At 42.6% G+C, this 18766-nt stretch overlaps 1 protein-coding gene across 1 annotated transcript; it reads left to right on the forward strand.

Annotated features, from left to right (window-relative positions):
• Nucleotides 1–5711: 5711 nt before the first annotated feature.
• LOC308285214 (TRAF-interacting protein with FHA domain-containing protein A-like) lies at nt 5712–8898 on the forward strand (the record flags this gene model as incomplete). The annotated part of the gene is made up of 2 exons (XM_080725932.1): nt 5712–5979; nt 8306–8898. The coding sequence occupies 2 exons, from the start codon at nt 5712–5714 to the stop codon at nt 8896–8898; spliced, it is 861 nt and encodes a 286-aa protein (XP_080582058.1).
• Between the last annotated feature and the right edge of the window lie 9868 nt (nt 8899–18766).

Below are 18766 nucleotides of genomic sequence, written 5' to 3' on the forward strand. Positions count from 1 at the left end.
TGAGCCACTATAAATAGAACTAATAATGAAAAAAAACATCACAAGGATGCAACTGGGACGTATCATCAGTGATGTAGCCTGGGGTCGACGGGTGTTTCGGGTCTCGCAACATCATACACCCTCGCCCAGGTGACCCAGCCGGGGTTGATCAAGTCCCGACTTACGTCCCAGTAGCTATCCACGATCAGTCCTTTTAGGGAAAGACAGGGTCACTCAATGTGCTGCACCGGAACTACTCTGCCGGGATTGGGGGTACTATTCTGGCGCGTGGAAGAACTAGGCTCTATGGGTTGACTCCTGGCCGGGCTCCTCCTACGTCTCACCAGGTCCTCTCCTGCTCTCACCAGGTTCAGAACCTGTGCGTTGCACCAGACCCCAATCCAAACATTCCATTCAGCTGCTGCAGGTGGTTTGGCCGCAAGGGTTGGCTGGTGGTAGTACTGCAAGCTCCACCCTGGCAAGCTGGCGCTGCAGGCTCTGCTTGCGGCTTGAATGGCCCTCCTAAAGGCCTCACCGTGGATTTGTTGGGCTTCTTCCTCACGGAAGACACAGGCTGGGGCGCTAACCCAACCTGCTCCCGGGTGCCGTCTACATTCCGGCCGTCAACCGACTCTCCGGTGGTCACCAAACTATTCCTGGTTGTCACATAGTCTATTCCTATGAGCCACTATAAATAGAACTAATAATGAAAAAAAACATCACAAGGATGCAACTGGGACGTATCATCAGTGATGTAGCCTGGGGTCGACGGGTGTTTCGGGTCTCGCAACATCATACACCCTCGCCCAGGTGACCCAGCCGGGGTTGATCAAGTCCCGACTTATGTCCCAGTAGCTATCCACGATCAGTCCTTTTAGGGAAAGACAGGGTCACTCAATGTGCTGCACCGGAACTACTCTGCCGGGATTGGGGGTACTATTCTGGCGCGTGGAAGAACTAGGCTCTATGGGTTGACTCCTGGCCGGGCTCCTCCTACGTCTCACCAGGTCCTCTCCTGCTCTCACCAGGTTCAGAACCTGTGCGTTGCACCAGACCCCAATCCAAACATTCCATTCAGCTGCTGCAGGTGGTTTGGCCGCAAGGGTTGGCTGGTGGTAGTACTGCAAGCTCCACCCTGGCAAGCTGGTGCTGCAGGCTCTGCTTGCGGCTTGAATGGCCCTCCTAAAGGCCTCACCGTGGATTTGTTGGGCTTCTTCCTCACGGAAGACACAGGCTGGGGGCGCTAACCCAACCTGCTCCCGGGTGCCGTCTACATTCCGGCCGTCAACCGAGTCTCCGGTGGTCACCAAACTATTCCTGGTTGTCACATAGTCTATTCCTATGAGCCACTATAAATAGAACTAATAATGAAAAAAAACATCACAAGGATGCAACTGGGACGTATCATCAGTGATGTAGCCTGGGGTCGACGGGTGTTTCGGGTCTCGCAACATCATACACCCTCGCCCAGGTGACCCAGCCGGGGTTGATCAAGTCCCGACTTACGTCCCAGTAGCTATCCACGATCAGTCCTTTTAGGGAAAGACAGGGTCACTCAATGTGCTGCACCGGAACTACTCTGCCGGGATTGGGGGTACTATTCTGGCGCGTGGAAGAACTAGGCTCTATGGGCTCCTCCTACGTCTCACCAGGTCCTCTCCTGCTCTCACCAGGTTCAGAACCTGTGCGTTGCACCAGACCCCAATCCAAACATTCCATTCAGCTGCTGCAGGTGGTTTGGCCGCAAGGGTTGGCTGGTGGTAGTACTGCAAGCTCCACCCTGGCAAGCTGGCGCTGCAGGCTCTGCTTGCGGCTTGAATGGCCCTCCTAAAGGCCTCACCGTGGATTTGTTGGGCTTCTTCCTCACGGAAGACACAGGCTGGGGCGCTAACCCAACCTGCTCCCGGGTGCCGTCTACATTCCGGCCGTCAACCGAGTCTCCGGTGGTCACCAAACTATTCCTGGTTGTCACATAGTCTATTCCTATGAGCCACTATAAATAGAACTAATAATGAAAAAAACATCACAAGGATGCAACTGGGACGTATCATCAGTGATGTAGCCTGGGGTCGACGGGTGTTTCGGGTCTCGCAACATCATACACCCTCGCCCAGGTGACCCAGCCGGGGTTGATCAAGTCCCGACTTACGTCCCAGTAGCTATCCACGATCAGTCCTTTTAGGGAAAGACAGGGTCACTCAATGTGCTGCACCGGAACTACTCTGCCGGGATTGGGGGTACTATTCTGGCGCGTGGAAGAACTAGGCTCTATGGGTTGACTCCTGGCCGGGCTCCTCCTACGTCTCACCAGGTCCTCTCCTGCTCTCACCAGGTTCAGAACCTGTGCGTTGCACCAGACCCCAATCCAAACATTCCATTCAGCTGCTGCAGGTGGTTTGGCCGCAAGGGTTGGCTGGTGGTAGTACTGCAAGCTCCACCCTGGCAAGCTGGCGCTGCAGGCTCTGCGTGCGGCTTGAATGGCCCTCCTAAAGGCCTCACCGTGGATTTGTTGGGCTTCTTCCTCACGGAAGACACAGGCTGGGGCGCTAAAAGATTGCATATAGAATAATATTCTATTATCTGTAGGCTTATTGTAGTTATACACAGGCTATATTGAGCAAAGGAAAGCCTCCCATTACTGATGATGTGTGTTAAGATGGCTTGGCGTTTTAAGTAATGTTTCTGGTTCCATTTGATGATCTAGAGTAGACAGTATGCCCTTGTTCCAATGCTTAAATCAAACGATCTAGAATGGGCACAGTTAGTACAATTTATGTTTCAGTGAGTTAAAGTTGATCCACAAATGTGGTGTGCAGTCCGATGGGAACAACTAGTAATTTTGAAGTCTGTTATGCAAATACCCCTCTGCTTTGTGTTTATAGGATATGTTTTGATGTCTCTGTTACATAAATTATGCGTGTACACTTAGAACAGGACGCTTGGTCATATTTAGATGAACATTTAGTTCGTGTTTTTGATTTATTGGCAATGCAAGTTGGCTAACCCTACTTCAGAATTTCTCTCTTAAAGGGACATGCACGCTCATGCGGGCTGAAGAGCAAGAGGAATCCTATTGCTATCCTTAAAGCATTGAAGACAGCTTTATTGACGCCCCCCACCCTTGGCCCCACTTCTCCCTTACATTTAATTTGTTGCATACTTCTCTTGTGATCTGGACAGCGTCATTCAGGATCCTACATGTGTTAGCCTGTAGACATACAGGACCCCCTGTATGTGTTAACTTAGGGCTTTTGCTGTTGAAGATGGAGCCGTTATCTGCTCATGTGACTTATTCTTTATGCTCTTCTGACAAGTTCATCTTATAGGATTATTGGGCCTCACACTTTTTGTTTAAGTGATGGCTGAAACACGATTTATTTCTCTTGACCATTGCAGCCTAATGTTGCAGGGAACAGTGTTCTGTTCTGAATAAAGTTATACTTTTGCCTGTACTGGAAGTTGCAAAACCAGAAGACGTTCCTTGACGTTCATAATGTAGATTAATATTATGTTTTTTAATTGTGATGATGAACATGATTGTTTTGATTAACCAAATTAACTCATTGACCTGATTGTTCCCTTAGGCCTGGCCTTGTTGGAGTGCCGTTGGAGAATTCTGAAATAATTATTATTATTTTCCCCCAGTGGCAGCTACATTGTACATATCTGAGAAATTGTTGGTTTGTTAGAATACTGCTAGTGATTTTTTTTTTCATGTGTTTATCGTATGTCCCCCCCTTTCCCCCACTGCCCCTGAATGTTGTGTTTGGGATCGTGATTTTTATTACACAGTTGAGATTTGGATGCCCTTTGTGTTAACAAATATTGGTTACAGAGGGAGTTACTGCCACTGACATCTGGAGGCCTACAGGTTCCACACGCACTGCCCACCCAAAAGTGGCTGCTCCTTACATCAAACGCTGGCCCAATCTGGACCTGTGTGACTCTGTGTACATCAGGAAGTTTTGCAGGAAAGATTGGAGGTCACCACGGTTGGGGCCCGTTCATGGTATTGCTACCACTCATACGTCAATCAAAGTCGAGGAGAGGTCAACTTGGGTGCTCGCATCACATGCTGTAAGCTGTTCGAGGGTTCAGCCCGGCCTGAGGCTGACCAAATAGACTTGTGCGCTGGCACCGACTAGATGTTTGGGCAATTGGCATTGCTCCACCAAATAGACTTGTGCGTTAAGCACCGACTAGATGTCATAAGCAATTGGCATTGCTTCACCGCCGGAGTCTACAATGCACAAAGGGAGGATGAAAACAATGTGTCTGCTTGTTTGTTGTTTTGCCCTGTCCCTGTTTCTTCATGCCAATTCCGATAACACCGACACCTGATGGTACTCACGTTAGCACCATTGTCATACTTAGTCAGCCCTATGCAACATTTGCCCCTGGAGAGAAACGACGTGATCACCGTGCTGTGGAGACATGGCATTCTCACCCATCTGACCCACAGCATCATTATTCAACTAATATGTGGTGGGATATGCTGCTTTCTTTGTTACGAACAGTGATGAATTTGATTGTTATGTCTGTTCTTATCCCCGAAATGAATACTACTGCTATTGTTAGTTATCCAAGTGGTAAGTGTGTCACTGGTAATTCATTGTTTGCCTGTTTTAACCCTACCTATAGTTTTCAATTACTGATGTGGCAGAACAGACCGTCCTCAGATGCTGACTCCTTATTTAAGCTTTTATGGCCTTGCCTGTTACAATACCTATTGCCAATTGTTTTGCAGTTATGCCTTATCTCACATTAGGAAGTGGCTGTACTCAGTAAAAAGTGGTACAGGCCCTAGTCTAGGGTATGTGTCGTTTCAATTGTTGGTTTGGTCTACTGGTTTGATGATCTACTGTATATGTCTGTTGTCGAGTGTTTTTACATTGTGAAAATAGATTGTTTCTGCATATATGACTCATCTTTAACCTGGGAGGTTACTGTTTGATGTTTTGAGAGCCCCACACACACACACACAGCCCTATTGTTTTTGTTGTATTTTTGTTTTTGCTGTATGCAATGTCATGATTCTAAGGAATTATGGATCCTGTCTTGCTAAGGGTTAAAGTTTCATGTCTTTTTATCATCTATGTTGAATATTGATATGGCACTTCGGTCATGCCGCGATATATGGTAGTTATGTTTTGCTTCCCTATTTTAGTTTTGTGATTAAATGTGTGAAATTTAATCAAAGGGAGGAATGATGAGGTGAAATTATATTATTATGTTTATAGGGTTTATATATTGTTTGTAGTGAATACATCAGTTCTGAGAACTTGAAGGTAAACACCATTATTTGCAGTTAAGGTCAGAATGTAGGGAGTGTAGCATGGAAGGTCACAGCTGGCAGCCACTCAGTGGCCCTTTGTTTTATGACTGTGGGAAGAGATAAGGTGTTTGGCGTTTTAATGAACTAGGGAAAGAGAGAAGGAAGAGATGTTTTTGTTTTAGCGGAGGAAATAATGAACTGTTAGAGGGAGGGCGAGTCAGTCTTGTCTTGTCTGTCGTTGGTGAAGGATGTATGTGTATGTTGTGTGACTGTTACAGCGCTGTAAATAAATGTTTTCTATTATCTTTTAACATCGTTTCTGAGTCAAGGTTTTGCTGATCTTTTGAGAGTTTCAATTCTGCTATGGAGTCTATAAATTAAGTAGGATTTCTACGTCAGTTGTCATCCATGTTATCATAGAATATTGGTTCTTCTCTGTTCGGACCAGGTATCGATCATGGCAACGTCTCAAGATGTCCCCATTGTCAAAATCTTGCTGGAGCTGGGAGAGGAGGACTTCAGATTGTTCAAGTGGTTTCTCTGCAAATATAACACCATCCCCTGGAGCCAACTGGAGAAAGCTGACCTGGTTAACACCAGTGTTAAGTTCAAGGAGACCTACCCTGACCCTGAGACAGCTCGGGAGATCTTGATGAACATCCTGAAGGACCTCAACAGGAATGATCTAGTGAAGGAGTTTTCACTTACTGGGTCTCCAACCGAAGGTAATTTACTTACAGGCCTTGTAGGTCAGGAGAAGTTAAACATGGGCACATTTCCCCAGACCATGTAAACACTCCTAGTGTTGTAATATTAGTTATATTACTTCTGCTATGGCGTGGTGTGAAACTGAGACAGCTGTTTAATGTGATTTTCTAACGCTTACTTCTCTAGTCAATGCACAGAAAGATGATTCATGATGATGTTCTCAGACCTCAAAATCGTTCATATAATGATGAATCTCCATTATCCTCCTAACTTGAAAGGGTATGCCAGTTGATCCTACATACAGTAGATAGACTCCCCATCAATCCTGAAGCTCAGTCCACATCAGTGATTAGCAAGGCAACAAGTTGCAACTGCAGAATCCCCAAACTGCATTGACCTGCAACAGGTTAATTCAGACCGCTGTATGTGGGAAGTGAGAACGCTGGCGTTGACTGTTCGCTGCATCACCTCCCAATGTATGAATGAATGGACCATTGTAAAGCGCTTTGAGTTCGCAACTTGTTTAGAAAAGCGATATAAAAATGCAATCTATTATTATTAGTAGTAGTGTTGTAGTACTCAAGTCAATGACTCGTCTCGAGTCAGGACTCGAGTCCAAATTTTCATTGACTCGGTCTCGTCTCGGTCTCGCCCTTAATTTGACTTGGACTCGACTCGGTCTCTGAGTAAAAGACCCGGGACTCGCCCCCCACCGAGCCCACTCGAGTCGAGTCACTACAATGCAAAGGAAGAAATGTATTATATCCATATGAGGAGCGCATTCACGTTAGCAAGAGAGCTGCCTTGTTAAGTAACGGAGCATACCGGTATCTGACGCGCATCTAATAGGCACGACGCACACACACACACAGGCACACACATGCAGAGCCCCGCTCATCACAGCAGCAGCAGCAAGCAACTAATCTGAGTTCCCAGGAATTATTTTTTTCGCCAAACAGACAACAGCACTGAACAGTCCACTCTGCTTTCCTCTTACCTACATGATATATCCTCATGTCCCCAAATAAATAAGTCCTTATTGTATTAAAAACAGCTTCCAAACACGACTTTGTGATCATGAGTAGTTTAATCCACTCGCATCGCTGGATTAAGAATTGAAGTCTTTTTGTCTTACCAGCTGTAGTCTATTACAACTCGTTAAGCAAGCCTCGTCCGAAAGTTTTAAAGTGCACTGATCAACAGAGAGAAGTGTAACATTGTAAGTCCCTGTTGAGAGGTTAAAACGAATCATAACAACTTGAAGCAGTGACATGGGGCATTTTGTTTGCATAGTATATAGTGGAGTATTTCCAATTTCGGTAGCCTATGTTCACTTCTACTCCACTCAGTGAAAGTGGCAAAACTGCACCACAACATTAGGCCTATTTGACAATGTTAGTTACTTTGCAGATTTTGATTATTGTTACAAAACATACATTTTTTGACCACCGCCATTTGAAAATAGCCGATCTACAAGCTCGAGATCTGCCATTTTCAAAAAAATATTATACAATTGAACTTGTGAAATGGGACATTCTGCATAATGAGTATAGGCCTACTTTTAGTTGTGTACAGTTCTACGTTGCAGTAGTGATAGCAGTGTTGATAAGCGCGACCTGGCGTTTCCCAATGAATCTAAGCGCAACGGTGGGGGCCAGTGGTGGACCTTGCGGAGGTGCCGAAAAAATGGAGTGAGTAGTCTACTAGTAGTCTTAGTCTACTTTTCCCACCACTGCCCCTCCCCAACTCTCTCCTGTCTTGTGATCTCTGATTATGAAAGAGCATAGTTTCCTTTCCTAACAGTGACGGTTGACAACAGTCCTCCACTCTGTTACTTTCACATAGGCTACTTTGCTCTGATCCGTGGTTTTTGACTTATTGTGTATTTTGGGCCGGTTTGGCTGGTGGATTAAACATGGGCAGCGTCATCTGAGCAACTTTATAAGGTAATTTATTTTCAAACGGGCATATAATGCCTAATAACTTATTTTGTAAAATATATGATTGATTGATTGGTTGAAGACTTTGTTAGAAGTAGGAAAAGGTACAGGACAGTAGCCTACGTCCACTGAAGGTCAACTAAAAGTATAAAGCTTGTTTGCATTGGGGTCCTTTTGAACTCAATTCATACAACACTATGACAGACAAATAAAACGTTACTATGCAAAAAGTACAGTAAAAAGCACATTAAAAGGGTCTGGGGGGGCACGGATTGGCCATGTCTTTTGTAGGCCTACCAGTTTTTGTTAATATGCATTTGTTAGCTATTACTTATTCCCGACAGTGTCACAAGTATAGACCTATATTTTCTTTTCTTTTTCCCCCTTCCTTTTTTGCTCACAGTCACACGAAGGGTGGCATCTCAGACAATGGACACCGAAAAATATCTCCCGACTTGCCTGCAAATCAAGCTGCACCACCCCCAGCAGAGCTCCAGAGAGCTGTACCGCCTCCTCCCGGTGGGCAGCAGACAGAAGCACCCGGCTGAAGACCCGCTGAGGATCGGCCGCGACGGGCAGGCGTGCACCTTCGCCCTGGACGACAACCGGGTGTCCCGAAAACAGCTGGCCTTCCAGGCTTACCGCAGACCGAACGACGGCGCCGAGATGCGCTTCTCCCTCCAGAACCTGAGCCAGAAGGGACGGGTGTACGTCGACGGGTCCGTGTTGGGCTACCTGGAGAGGAAGGATCTCCCGGACAAAGCCCTGGTCCGGTTCTTGGACTACGAGGTGCTGATCGTCCGTGTGTCGGGCGAGGCCACAGCGAGCTTTGAAGTGGAGTTTGAAGTGCTGATGACGCCGCCGTCCAGGGAGATGGTTACGGAGGTGATCAGTATGACCCCCGTTATGGACACAGGTTCACCATACCACTGTCTGACCACCAATGGCTTTCCTTCAGACCTCAGCAGCGGTCAAGGATCAATGGAGGCAGATTAGACCTCAGCCTACCAATCAACATGACCTTGTCCCGCCTTAAGAATAAATGTCCACATCCAGCAGTCCATACCGGTATATTGTTTGGAAAACCTGAGCCCTTTTAACTATTAACTTAGCATTTGATCATAATTGGTCTAGATACAGTGTTAAGAGCTGTTACATTTGAGATTTGTCTGTTGTGATATTAATGTGTCATAACATACTTTGTGATACATGATTGCTATGATTATATAATTTACAATAGCATACAAGCTATACATCTGTTATCTTAGTATGACAATTATTTTGCAGTAAAAGCCCAATAAAGTGTTTTTGTACTGTTGTTTACACCCGCTTTAAGATCATTATTTCAGACTCCGTGCACATGATGTTCCGTGAAGAGGTTGGAGCGGCTTATCTTTTACGGAATTCAAGTTATGCATACTTCTAGGGCTGTCACAATTATTACATAATCGTCTAATCGCAATTATTTGACATAATCGCAAATAATAATCGTGAATGTTGAAAAATACATACATTTACAAACATTTTCAGAAATAGTGGAAATAGCAGATCTACAAGCTCACAACGTGTCGCATCGCGACGCGTTGTGAGCTCTATTATAGCTCTATTATAGCTCTATTATTTTTTAAGTAGAAAGTTGTCAAATATGTCAGTAATTTCTTTGTACGTTTAGGTTTTGTGTCATATCTGCCATGTGCAACTTCAAAGCCTAAAAGCCGAACAGAAATGTAATTATCAATGACAAAAACACAATTAAATCATTAATCGCAATTATTTGAGTGACAATTAATCGTCATGTAACATGTCATATCGTGACAGCCCTACATACTTCCTTATGACACTCGGATTACAGTGTCAAACAAAGAGTTATCAGGCATTCATTTCATCCATGGTGAAACAGGATAAGGGCGTAATTGTGCAGTAGAATGTACAGTTTCTGGTGACGTTTCTCGCAGTTCTATTTGAATGAATTGTTTTTAATACATGAACATGTGCCATTCTTTTTAAAATACATGAACATGTGCAATTTTCATTTGTCCTTGTGTATTTTTGCACACCAAGATGAACATCAGTGACACTACCATGCATGTCCAAAAAAGGATCGAGTACCCGTCTCTCCTGAAGCCACGGGTGCAGCAAGAGGTGGGAATTAGTGCAGTCCATCCGACAAGTTTCAATAGCAACTTCTAGTTGCAGCAAACACAGGACCAAAATGTACTTTAGACAGTTCCTCTTCAAGGGGTGCTTGCACCCACTAGAATCTAGGCAGGGTATTCTTGCTAGTTTGCACCACAACACTGTAGTGACGGTACACAACTTCTTCAAATCAGCGGGAGATTTGAGATTCCCTTTATTGATCCCAGGGGGGAATTCACCAATTACAAGTAGTGAAGAGAATACAAAAGTACATCAAAATGCAGTCTCGAAGGATGGAACAGGCCCTACAGTATACCGGTACCTTCTCCATCACTATGTACACGGTCATCAAACATTGACCATACAGAATCAAATCAACAATGTAGTCAAAAGCATGTAGAAGCATACAGTACGTGTGTATGCCACAGTGGGTCTAGTCAGTAATACACACCAGCATCATGGACTATGTAGGACTATAAAATATGAATTAAAATGCCAAACCCAATAGGACAAATATTGTTAAGATCCTCCTGTAACAGAAGTGTGCAATTTAAGATGTCATGGATACCTTGTTATCCGTTCAGCAAGGGTCAACAACATGCTGGCTACATTTGAATTGGAACTATGACGAAACAACTGCGCTATTGACAGTGCAAAAGTAATCCAATATGGTTTTCTGTTAACTTGTCATTTAACATGGAATGTAAAGTTTCAATTGTTTTATTTCAGCATTTTACTGGACAGAGTTATCAACAAATTTATTTCACTACGTGAACATTACACAAGATTTCATATAGTCAAGTTATGCCTCAACACAAAATACAATCTCATACTTTGTTCATTATGTTCAGGGTAACATTAAAGTATTTATTTATAAAGTATAAATATGCTTGTATTGCATTACATCAGCTGAGTTGAACAAGTAGCTACAATGTCTTTGTGTAGGACTTGTGGTCCATACACAATTCATACACAATATTTAATAGATCATGTAAATGAGGAATCATAATATGAAAGAGTTTACACTTTCTGGGCATTTCTGTTAAACAATGTCAGTTCTTATTAGGCAAGATGTCCCATCAATCCAAAAATAAGTGTTAATTCCGCACCATTCACAACACCATTGGTTTTCAAAGTGGGGTCCGGGGAACCGTAGGGGTCCTTGAGGGGGTTCCAGGGGTCCCAGATAGCATCACAATCATTTCAACCACATTATCCTTTCAAACGTTTGCTATTCAAAAATATCTAAACCGTTTGGGAATCTTTTCATCATTTAGATTTCCTTTCTTTCTTTCTTTTTGCATAAATCTCGAACATGTATCGATTTGGGGGTCTTTGATGTTAAAAAGTTTCTTCGCTACCGCTGTGAGATCTTAGCTGAGACCAGAGCTGGCCAGACGGAGGACATCGCCGAACAAGGAGGACGCCGTCACGAGAGCGAGGGATCCAGTGCTGAACCAGGGGTCCAGGCGATGCCAGGAGAACCAGGTTAGACTCTTTGACATACATTATACCTGTGTTTGATTGAATTCTGTGTTCCAACTGAGTGTTATAGATAGATCAACGACGGAGCTTGTTAACTAAGTTAGTGCTATTGAGAGCACTTGGTTGTGACCATAGTGTTGTGCACTTTAGAGGGGCACGGTGGCGCTGACGCTTCACACCAGGTTGGTTGTGTGGGTCATCTTGACTGTTTTTAAGCCTTTGGCTAAACTGTTAAAAGTACATTAACACTCAGAGCCATCGATTTCCGGTTTCTGGCGATGACGTCATTTCCATCGCAATATCATTGCTGAAGCTTAAATGAAGCTAGAATGGTCATTTATAGCTCTAAAAATGTCAAAAAAATACCCAAAAAATCAGAAAATGATCAGAAAGGCAACGTTTGGCGATCTGGCTGCCTCAGCCCTCCCCAAAATGTCGATTTTTGGCGATTTGGCTGTGAATCAGTTAACAAAATTGACAGAATTATGATATCGGCCAACAGTCTGTTTTTGCCATCCCTGCTCTTAGCTGAGACCAGAGCGGGCCAGACGGAGGTAGCCTCGGGTTGCCAGACTATATCCGCAGAGGATGAAAAAAAATTAAACCGTCTGATTTGTGTCTGGCAACGCAAGGCTACGACGGACAACACCACCAATGGAGGAGGACGCCGTCACAAGAGCGAGGGAGACATTGCTGAACCAGAGGAGGAAGCGAAGGAAAAATCAGGTTAGACTCTTTAACACAGAGGTTCTCGACCTTTTCAGGCTGCGAAAAAACTCCCCAAAATCAAATTTGACTGGGGAGTGGGGACCCCCCACCCTGACGAGCACTACTTGGAGTTGGAAGAGTTGAGGCATTACATTTTGTTTAACACGGTTCTATTATGAAAATAGCAGATCTACATGCTCACACCGCCTCGCGTTGCATGGTGTTGTGAGCATGTAGATCTGGTATTTTCACAATTTCTGCTTCTAATATTTGACAATTTGGCCAATGTTTAATTTTGAATTGAAGTCCTTAACGTGTCACTTTAGAAATGTGCAGATACCCACACTTCTAATGTATGTTGGTTTGTTTACTGTTGAGTGAGAAAACAATGTTTCACATTAAGCTAATCATCTGGGGACCCCCCAACATAATTTGGGGGGACCCCTGGGGGTCCTGACCCACAGGTTGAGAACCACTGCTTTAACATACCATATACCTGTGTTTGAATGAATTCTGTGTTCCAACTGAGTGTTATAGATAAATCAACGACAAGCTTATTATTTAAGCATAATTAGCAGCAATTTGAGAATATGTAAACTAAAATTTGAAATGTTTCATAAAGTTGAAAATAGAGAGAATTGATTTTGGTTAAATAGGAATATGGCTACACAAGAAAAAGTGAGTAAGAAAAGGAGAAGCTTTTAGAAATGTAAATATCATATAGCCTCTGTCATTGTTTGTTTCCTCTTTCTTTTGTTTGTGGGGGAATTGACAGTTAAATGGTAAATGGTAAATGGTGCATTTATATAGCGCTTTTAATCCAAAGCGCTTTACATAGATTGTGCATTACATTCACCCATTCACACACACATTCATACACCGGTGGCGGAGGAAGCCATGCAAGGCACCAACCTACTCACCGGAGGCAATTAGGGGTTCAGAGTCTTGCCCAAGGACCCTTCGACATTAACTCAGGGGGAGCCCGGATTCGAACTGGGAACCCTTCGGGATTTATACCCTTCGTGCTCTAATACCAGTTTCTCTAATACCAGTTTCTCTACCCCTGAGCTATGCCGCTATGCCGCCACAGTTGACACCTATATCCAGTGTCACATAAATTAAAGGAACTTATGCCACTCTTGACTGTTTAATTCCTATCTGCAGGAAGGTCTAGTGCACTTTTGATTTTCTCTTTAACACACCATTATAATGTCAATATATGGATCATAAGTCCCAATTATTGAATATCAGTCTCCAGGTTGTTTTCAGAACATGTATGACACTGATTTACTATGACACTATGGCACATTAAGAGTCCACTAGTAGCCTACTTTCTGTTCTCAAATGTTTCATTTGCAAGGACCCCCTCTGAGAGTGTACACATTTTGTGTACACATTTGTACACTCTCAGAGTTACAGACCTGTTATTCAGGGCTATCTCTTTATGTGTTTCTGATATTATTGTCCACTCATTTTGTATGTCCATGGCAAAAATTGCATTTTGGAAAAAAATGTCCACCACAAGCCAGCCTAGTTTCTTTTCATTTCTGGTGGGTCATTTGGGCCAGGGAGCACACAACAGGACTACTTCAGAAGAGTCCGGTACCGAAGACGCTGGCAAACGGACAACAAGATCCAAAGCAAAAGACCCACAAGGCGGGGAGGTATGGAACACAGGCGGGTCAAGATGACCAGCCTTAGAATTTGTGGGTCACAGACACAGACAAAACGGCTTGAGTAAAAATCCCAGTTTATTTTCCTTACATTAAAAAAATATATTGTCAAAAGGGTTAAGAGGACAGTAACACCCATCCATTTTTCTCCTATTTCCTGGCGACCAGGTGGTCAAGAAACACTGGCATATATTGTCCAGTAACCCTGGTTACCTTCAGGGAATTCTCTTGCAACGGCTGCATTCATTGTAATGCCATGATCACTGGAGACTCTATCATATACCTTCATACAGGTTAAAACAAATCAAAGTGAAACGGAGAAACACATGACACAATATGTAGTTTATAGCTTTTAAAATGCCCCTGCATCTTTTGCCATGTGGGGAAAACTTTACTTGAAAATCTGATCAATTACAGCACCCAAAAGTAACATTAGAAATAAAGATGATAAGTCTCCAGTGGCCAGGCATCCATACAGCGAAAGGGGTTAGCTCTCAAAAACTGTGATTCATTCTCTCTCTCTCTCTCTCTCTCTCTCTCTCTCTCTCTCTCTCTCTCTCTCTCTCTCTCTCTCTCTCTCTCTTTCTCCCTCTCTCTCTCTCTCTCTCTCTCTCTCTCTCTCAGTACGTCCAGCTGAATGCTACAGACATGCAGACAAATTGATACATTCAGGGTCGCTGTCGGTTTACAAGCTGCCTCTGGAGAAAAACAAGTTGGACATTGATGGATGCAGGAGCTAAAGTTTGGGCAAGAAAAGCACGAGGCGGAATCGCACCGTAATGCTCATTGGAGCGACTGGGTCAGGAAAGACCACCCTCGTCAATGGGATGATCAACTACATCCTCGGTGTCAAATGGGGGGATTCTTATCGGTTCAGGTTAGATGACGAGGAAACAAAATGTAAAATAAACGATCAGGCTGAAATCACTGTGTACAAAATTAACCACAAAGAAGGGTTTCAGATTGGCTATTCATTAACCATCATTGACGCACCAGGTTTTGGAAACACTCAGGGAATAGTTAGAGACAGGCTGATCTCAAAGCGTCTGATCGATCTTTTCACAGCAAAACGTGGTGTCTCTAAAATTGACGCAGTTTGCTTTGTGACTCAGGCCTCTCTTGCACGGCTCACAGCCACACATAAATGTGTGTTTGACACTGTGTTCTCAATCTTTGGCAAAGACATAAAAGAACATCAGGGTTTTGGTGACGTTTGCAGATGGTCAGGCTCCACCGGTCCTTCATGCAATCAAAGCCTTGGGGGTCCCGTGTCCCACGAAAAAAGGAAAACCACTTCATTTCAAATTCAACAATTCTGCATTGTTTGCAGCCAACAAATCACCTGGTGCAAACAATGCAGGTGTATGTGATGAGGATGAGGATGGTGGTGATGATGATGATGATGGTGGTGATGATGATGTGGAGGAGGATGAAGATGACACCTTTGTTAAGAGATCTTGGGACATGGGTTTCAAAAGCATGAAGAGCTTTTTCGAAACGTTGAACATGATGGCGCAAGCCAAGGCTGTGAAAAAGGATGTCATCGGAAAAAGGCAGGCCAAGTCCAGAAGAATAATTTTGGAAAAATGTCATTGAGCCGTTTTCAAAAGGTTTACCGTACACACGGAACCGTCTCAAGAGACGTGTGTGTTGAGTTAAAACGAAGTAAACAAACAAGGCTTTAAAAAAGAATGAGAACTAAATTAATTTGTGTTAATACCCAAGGAACAACAACGACACATTTATCACAACTAGAATACCGTGATCAAAATACTGCAGATTATTTTGTTTTGATTTGTTCTACTTTGTTTTGTTTTCATATCTGGAGTTTTGTTGATTGTGTTATTTGTGGTATTGTGGTATTTTCTTTAATGTTTGTTTCTGTTTCTGGACATTGAGATGTATAATTCCTCTCTGCCATATTTCTTAATAAATATGAATCATAAAATAAATATTGTTCCTGTGGTTGTCTTATGTTGGCAGGACAAAATCAAAAGTTGAACCTTGCATCCCTGAAGTGGTGCTGAACATAAAACTATGAAGACGACCCATATCTCCAACTAGTGTTCATTTTATGAGCCATTTTTTATGTATTTAATGTCTTAGTCCAGTTCCAATCGCCCTTTTTAGTTCGCCGCTCGGGAGTCATCCGTACTAGATGCCCGAACCACTTAAACTGATTCCTTTCCAAGTGTAGGAGCAGCGGTTCTCGCATATTGATCCATTAATCTATTACAGGAGACAGACTTTAAAACATTGATCCAGAGGGAAAATATGATTTCAATACAGCATCTGAGAAATGCATTGATATTGAAAACAACACATTTTACTTTCAAAAAGTAAATACTTACCGTAACTCAAGTGCACATTTGACTGAGCAACTTTCACTTATTTGACCGGGGTATCTATACTTTGACTCAAGTACTGGTGTTGAGTACTTTGTCCACCTCTTCTGACTACACATACCATATGTCTGAGCCAATAGGCCTAGGGCATTCAGATCAAAGTCACAGACAGCCCTTCATGTGCCCAACCACCACAAGGGGGCGGTGCATCACAACAGAAAACCTCTAATGTGTCCAGTAATATATAGTGCTGTGTTGCTGTCAAGCAAACCTTGTATCTCCATATCTCATCTGTTTATAGTTGTGTTATCTGTCTGTCTGTCTAATATTTGACCTAAAGCCGCCTCGGGATCCAGGCATTTCATTCAAGAAAAGACCTTCTCTCAGAGTGTACAAATGGAACCTAATGGACCGAGCTACTGTCCAAGCTCACGTCGCAGCGCGACGACGCATTGTGAGCTTGTCGATCTGCTATTTTCAGAGTGCAACCCCCGAGCGCAAAGCAGGGAGGAAATAATTTCCCCGGGGCGCAGTACTCCTTTAGTTTAAAGCTTTGCTCCTGTGCCGGGGAAAGAGAAAGGAGAAAAAAGGGAAAATATGTTTCTGCCAATCTGTCGTGATGCTGTGACGCTAATTGAAAAAAGCTGCAAAGCGCCGCTTTCGCATTCAAACACGGCCCGTGTCGACATTTGCGGGCAGCCGTCTGTTCAAAATGAGACGCTACATTAATCTGGTTAATAATACGACGGCGACACCAGGCAGTCACCGCCTGGGCAGTGATGGACAGACGTATATGAGGCATTCTACCGAATTGGTGCAAATTGCAGTCCCCCTATGAAAAACCCATTTTAAAAAACATTTAAGTATTCAGACTTTGCATGTGTACAAATATAATATTATGGTCTAATTAATCACAATACATTAATTGAGATAATGCAAAATTAAATATATAAAAAATAAGCCATTATATGTCACTTACTATTGGAAGGTGGCTGTCCCCACCTCTAACCCCTAAATTTCAATTCATGAAAAAAGTACTTAAAAGATTTTTGCATTTTTTTTTGCCACTGTTTTTAAATACACCCGTTTGATTTCTTTAATAGGGAACTTGAAATTATTAGATAGATTTTGTGGATTTTGTTTAAATTAAAAAACTTCATGTCAAAAATGCTGTCCCTTGTTTTCATGTCACTACCGAAACACAAAGAGTTTTAGTCCATAGGTGGAGTCTGCTTTTGACCACACCCTAAATACCATCATCCAGAAACTGGCACTGACTTCCTGATCCTCAATGGCCACCTGGTGAGTGATAAGTTTACATCAGTCTGAAGTAAATGTCTTCCAAAGTCTGAAAATCAGTGTGTCTTCATTTGGAATGTCACTACCGAACACCTAATTTCTGCTATTTATCAAACACTTTTGTTTTTTAATGCTAAATATTATGTTTTTATCTGTGTACACCTGTTCAAAACTGTGTTTGCTATCCATTTTTAGCCAATCATTGTTGAGTTAAGCTAAAACATAGATGAAATTGTCACTACCGAAACAGTCACTACCGAAACAATTAACACATTAATGTAATGTTTCGGTAGTGACATTATGGTTTCGGTAGTGACAAAAAGGTATGTTCATTAGTTTAATGCATATATATTATTGCTGTTGTTATTGTTATTATTATGGGTAATAATAATACAATTTTTTAAAGAGCTGGTCAGTTGTCCCCCACGACTTGGACAGAATCAGGACCAGGACAGGAGGGTGGTTCTGATGTCATTGGTTTAGGAGTTACTCAAAGTTTTCCTACGACCGCCCTACGACTTCCTTATTTAAAGTCAGCAGATTCCCTTCCTTGTTGTACACAGCTTGGATGGTTCCTCACTTTCCCCTCCTGAGATGTTGTATGGTCTTCCAGAACAACTTCACTTGGTTTCAAAGATAATTGCAAATTATTGTTTGTCAATCCAAATAAATGGATATGGAATATGAAACCAGTTGTTGTCTTTTATAAAATGAATTATCATTATTCTATTGATCCTGTGTTTATAATATTTCCAACATAATGCATTTTGAGTTAATATGTAGCTTAAAGAGTTAAGAATATTTACTATACTGTATTGTTACGGTAGTGACCATATAGTATTAATTCAATGCTATGGTCACTACCGAAACAAAACAGTCACTACCGAAACAGTAGGGTCACTACCGAAACACCAGTTGTTTTATCAAAAATAAAAGATAATGAATTATCAATTAACATTTAATGATAATGATTGGTTAGGAGTATGTATAATTTCAACTATCCTTGAAGGTGCCATCAAAATAATCAATTTTATACATTTTACAAAGAATATAGAGTTTTGAATTCGATGAGTCCTAAAAATACAACATTACAAAATATGTTAAAATATTAATTTAAATGTAGTTAATTGTGGAAACCACCTACATTAAATTTTAAAAATAGCCTGTACATGGGGGAATAGAACAAAATATGAATAGATTAATATAATTATCTTAATT

Source organism: Nannobrachium achirus, assembly GCF_963921795.1.
Source record: "Nannobrachium achirus genome assembly, chromosome: 5".
NCBI lineage: Eukaryota > Metazoa > Chordata > Actinopteri > Myctophiformes > Myctophidae > Nannobrachium > Nannobrachium achirus.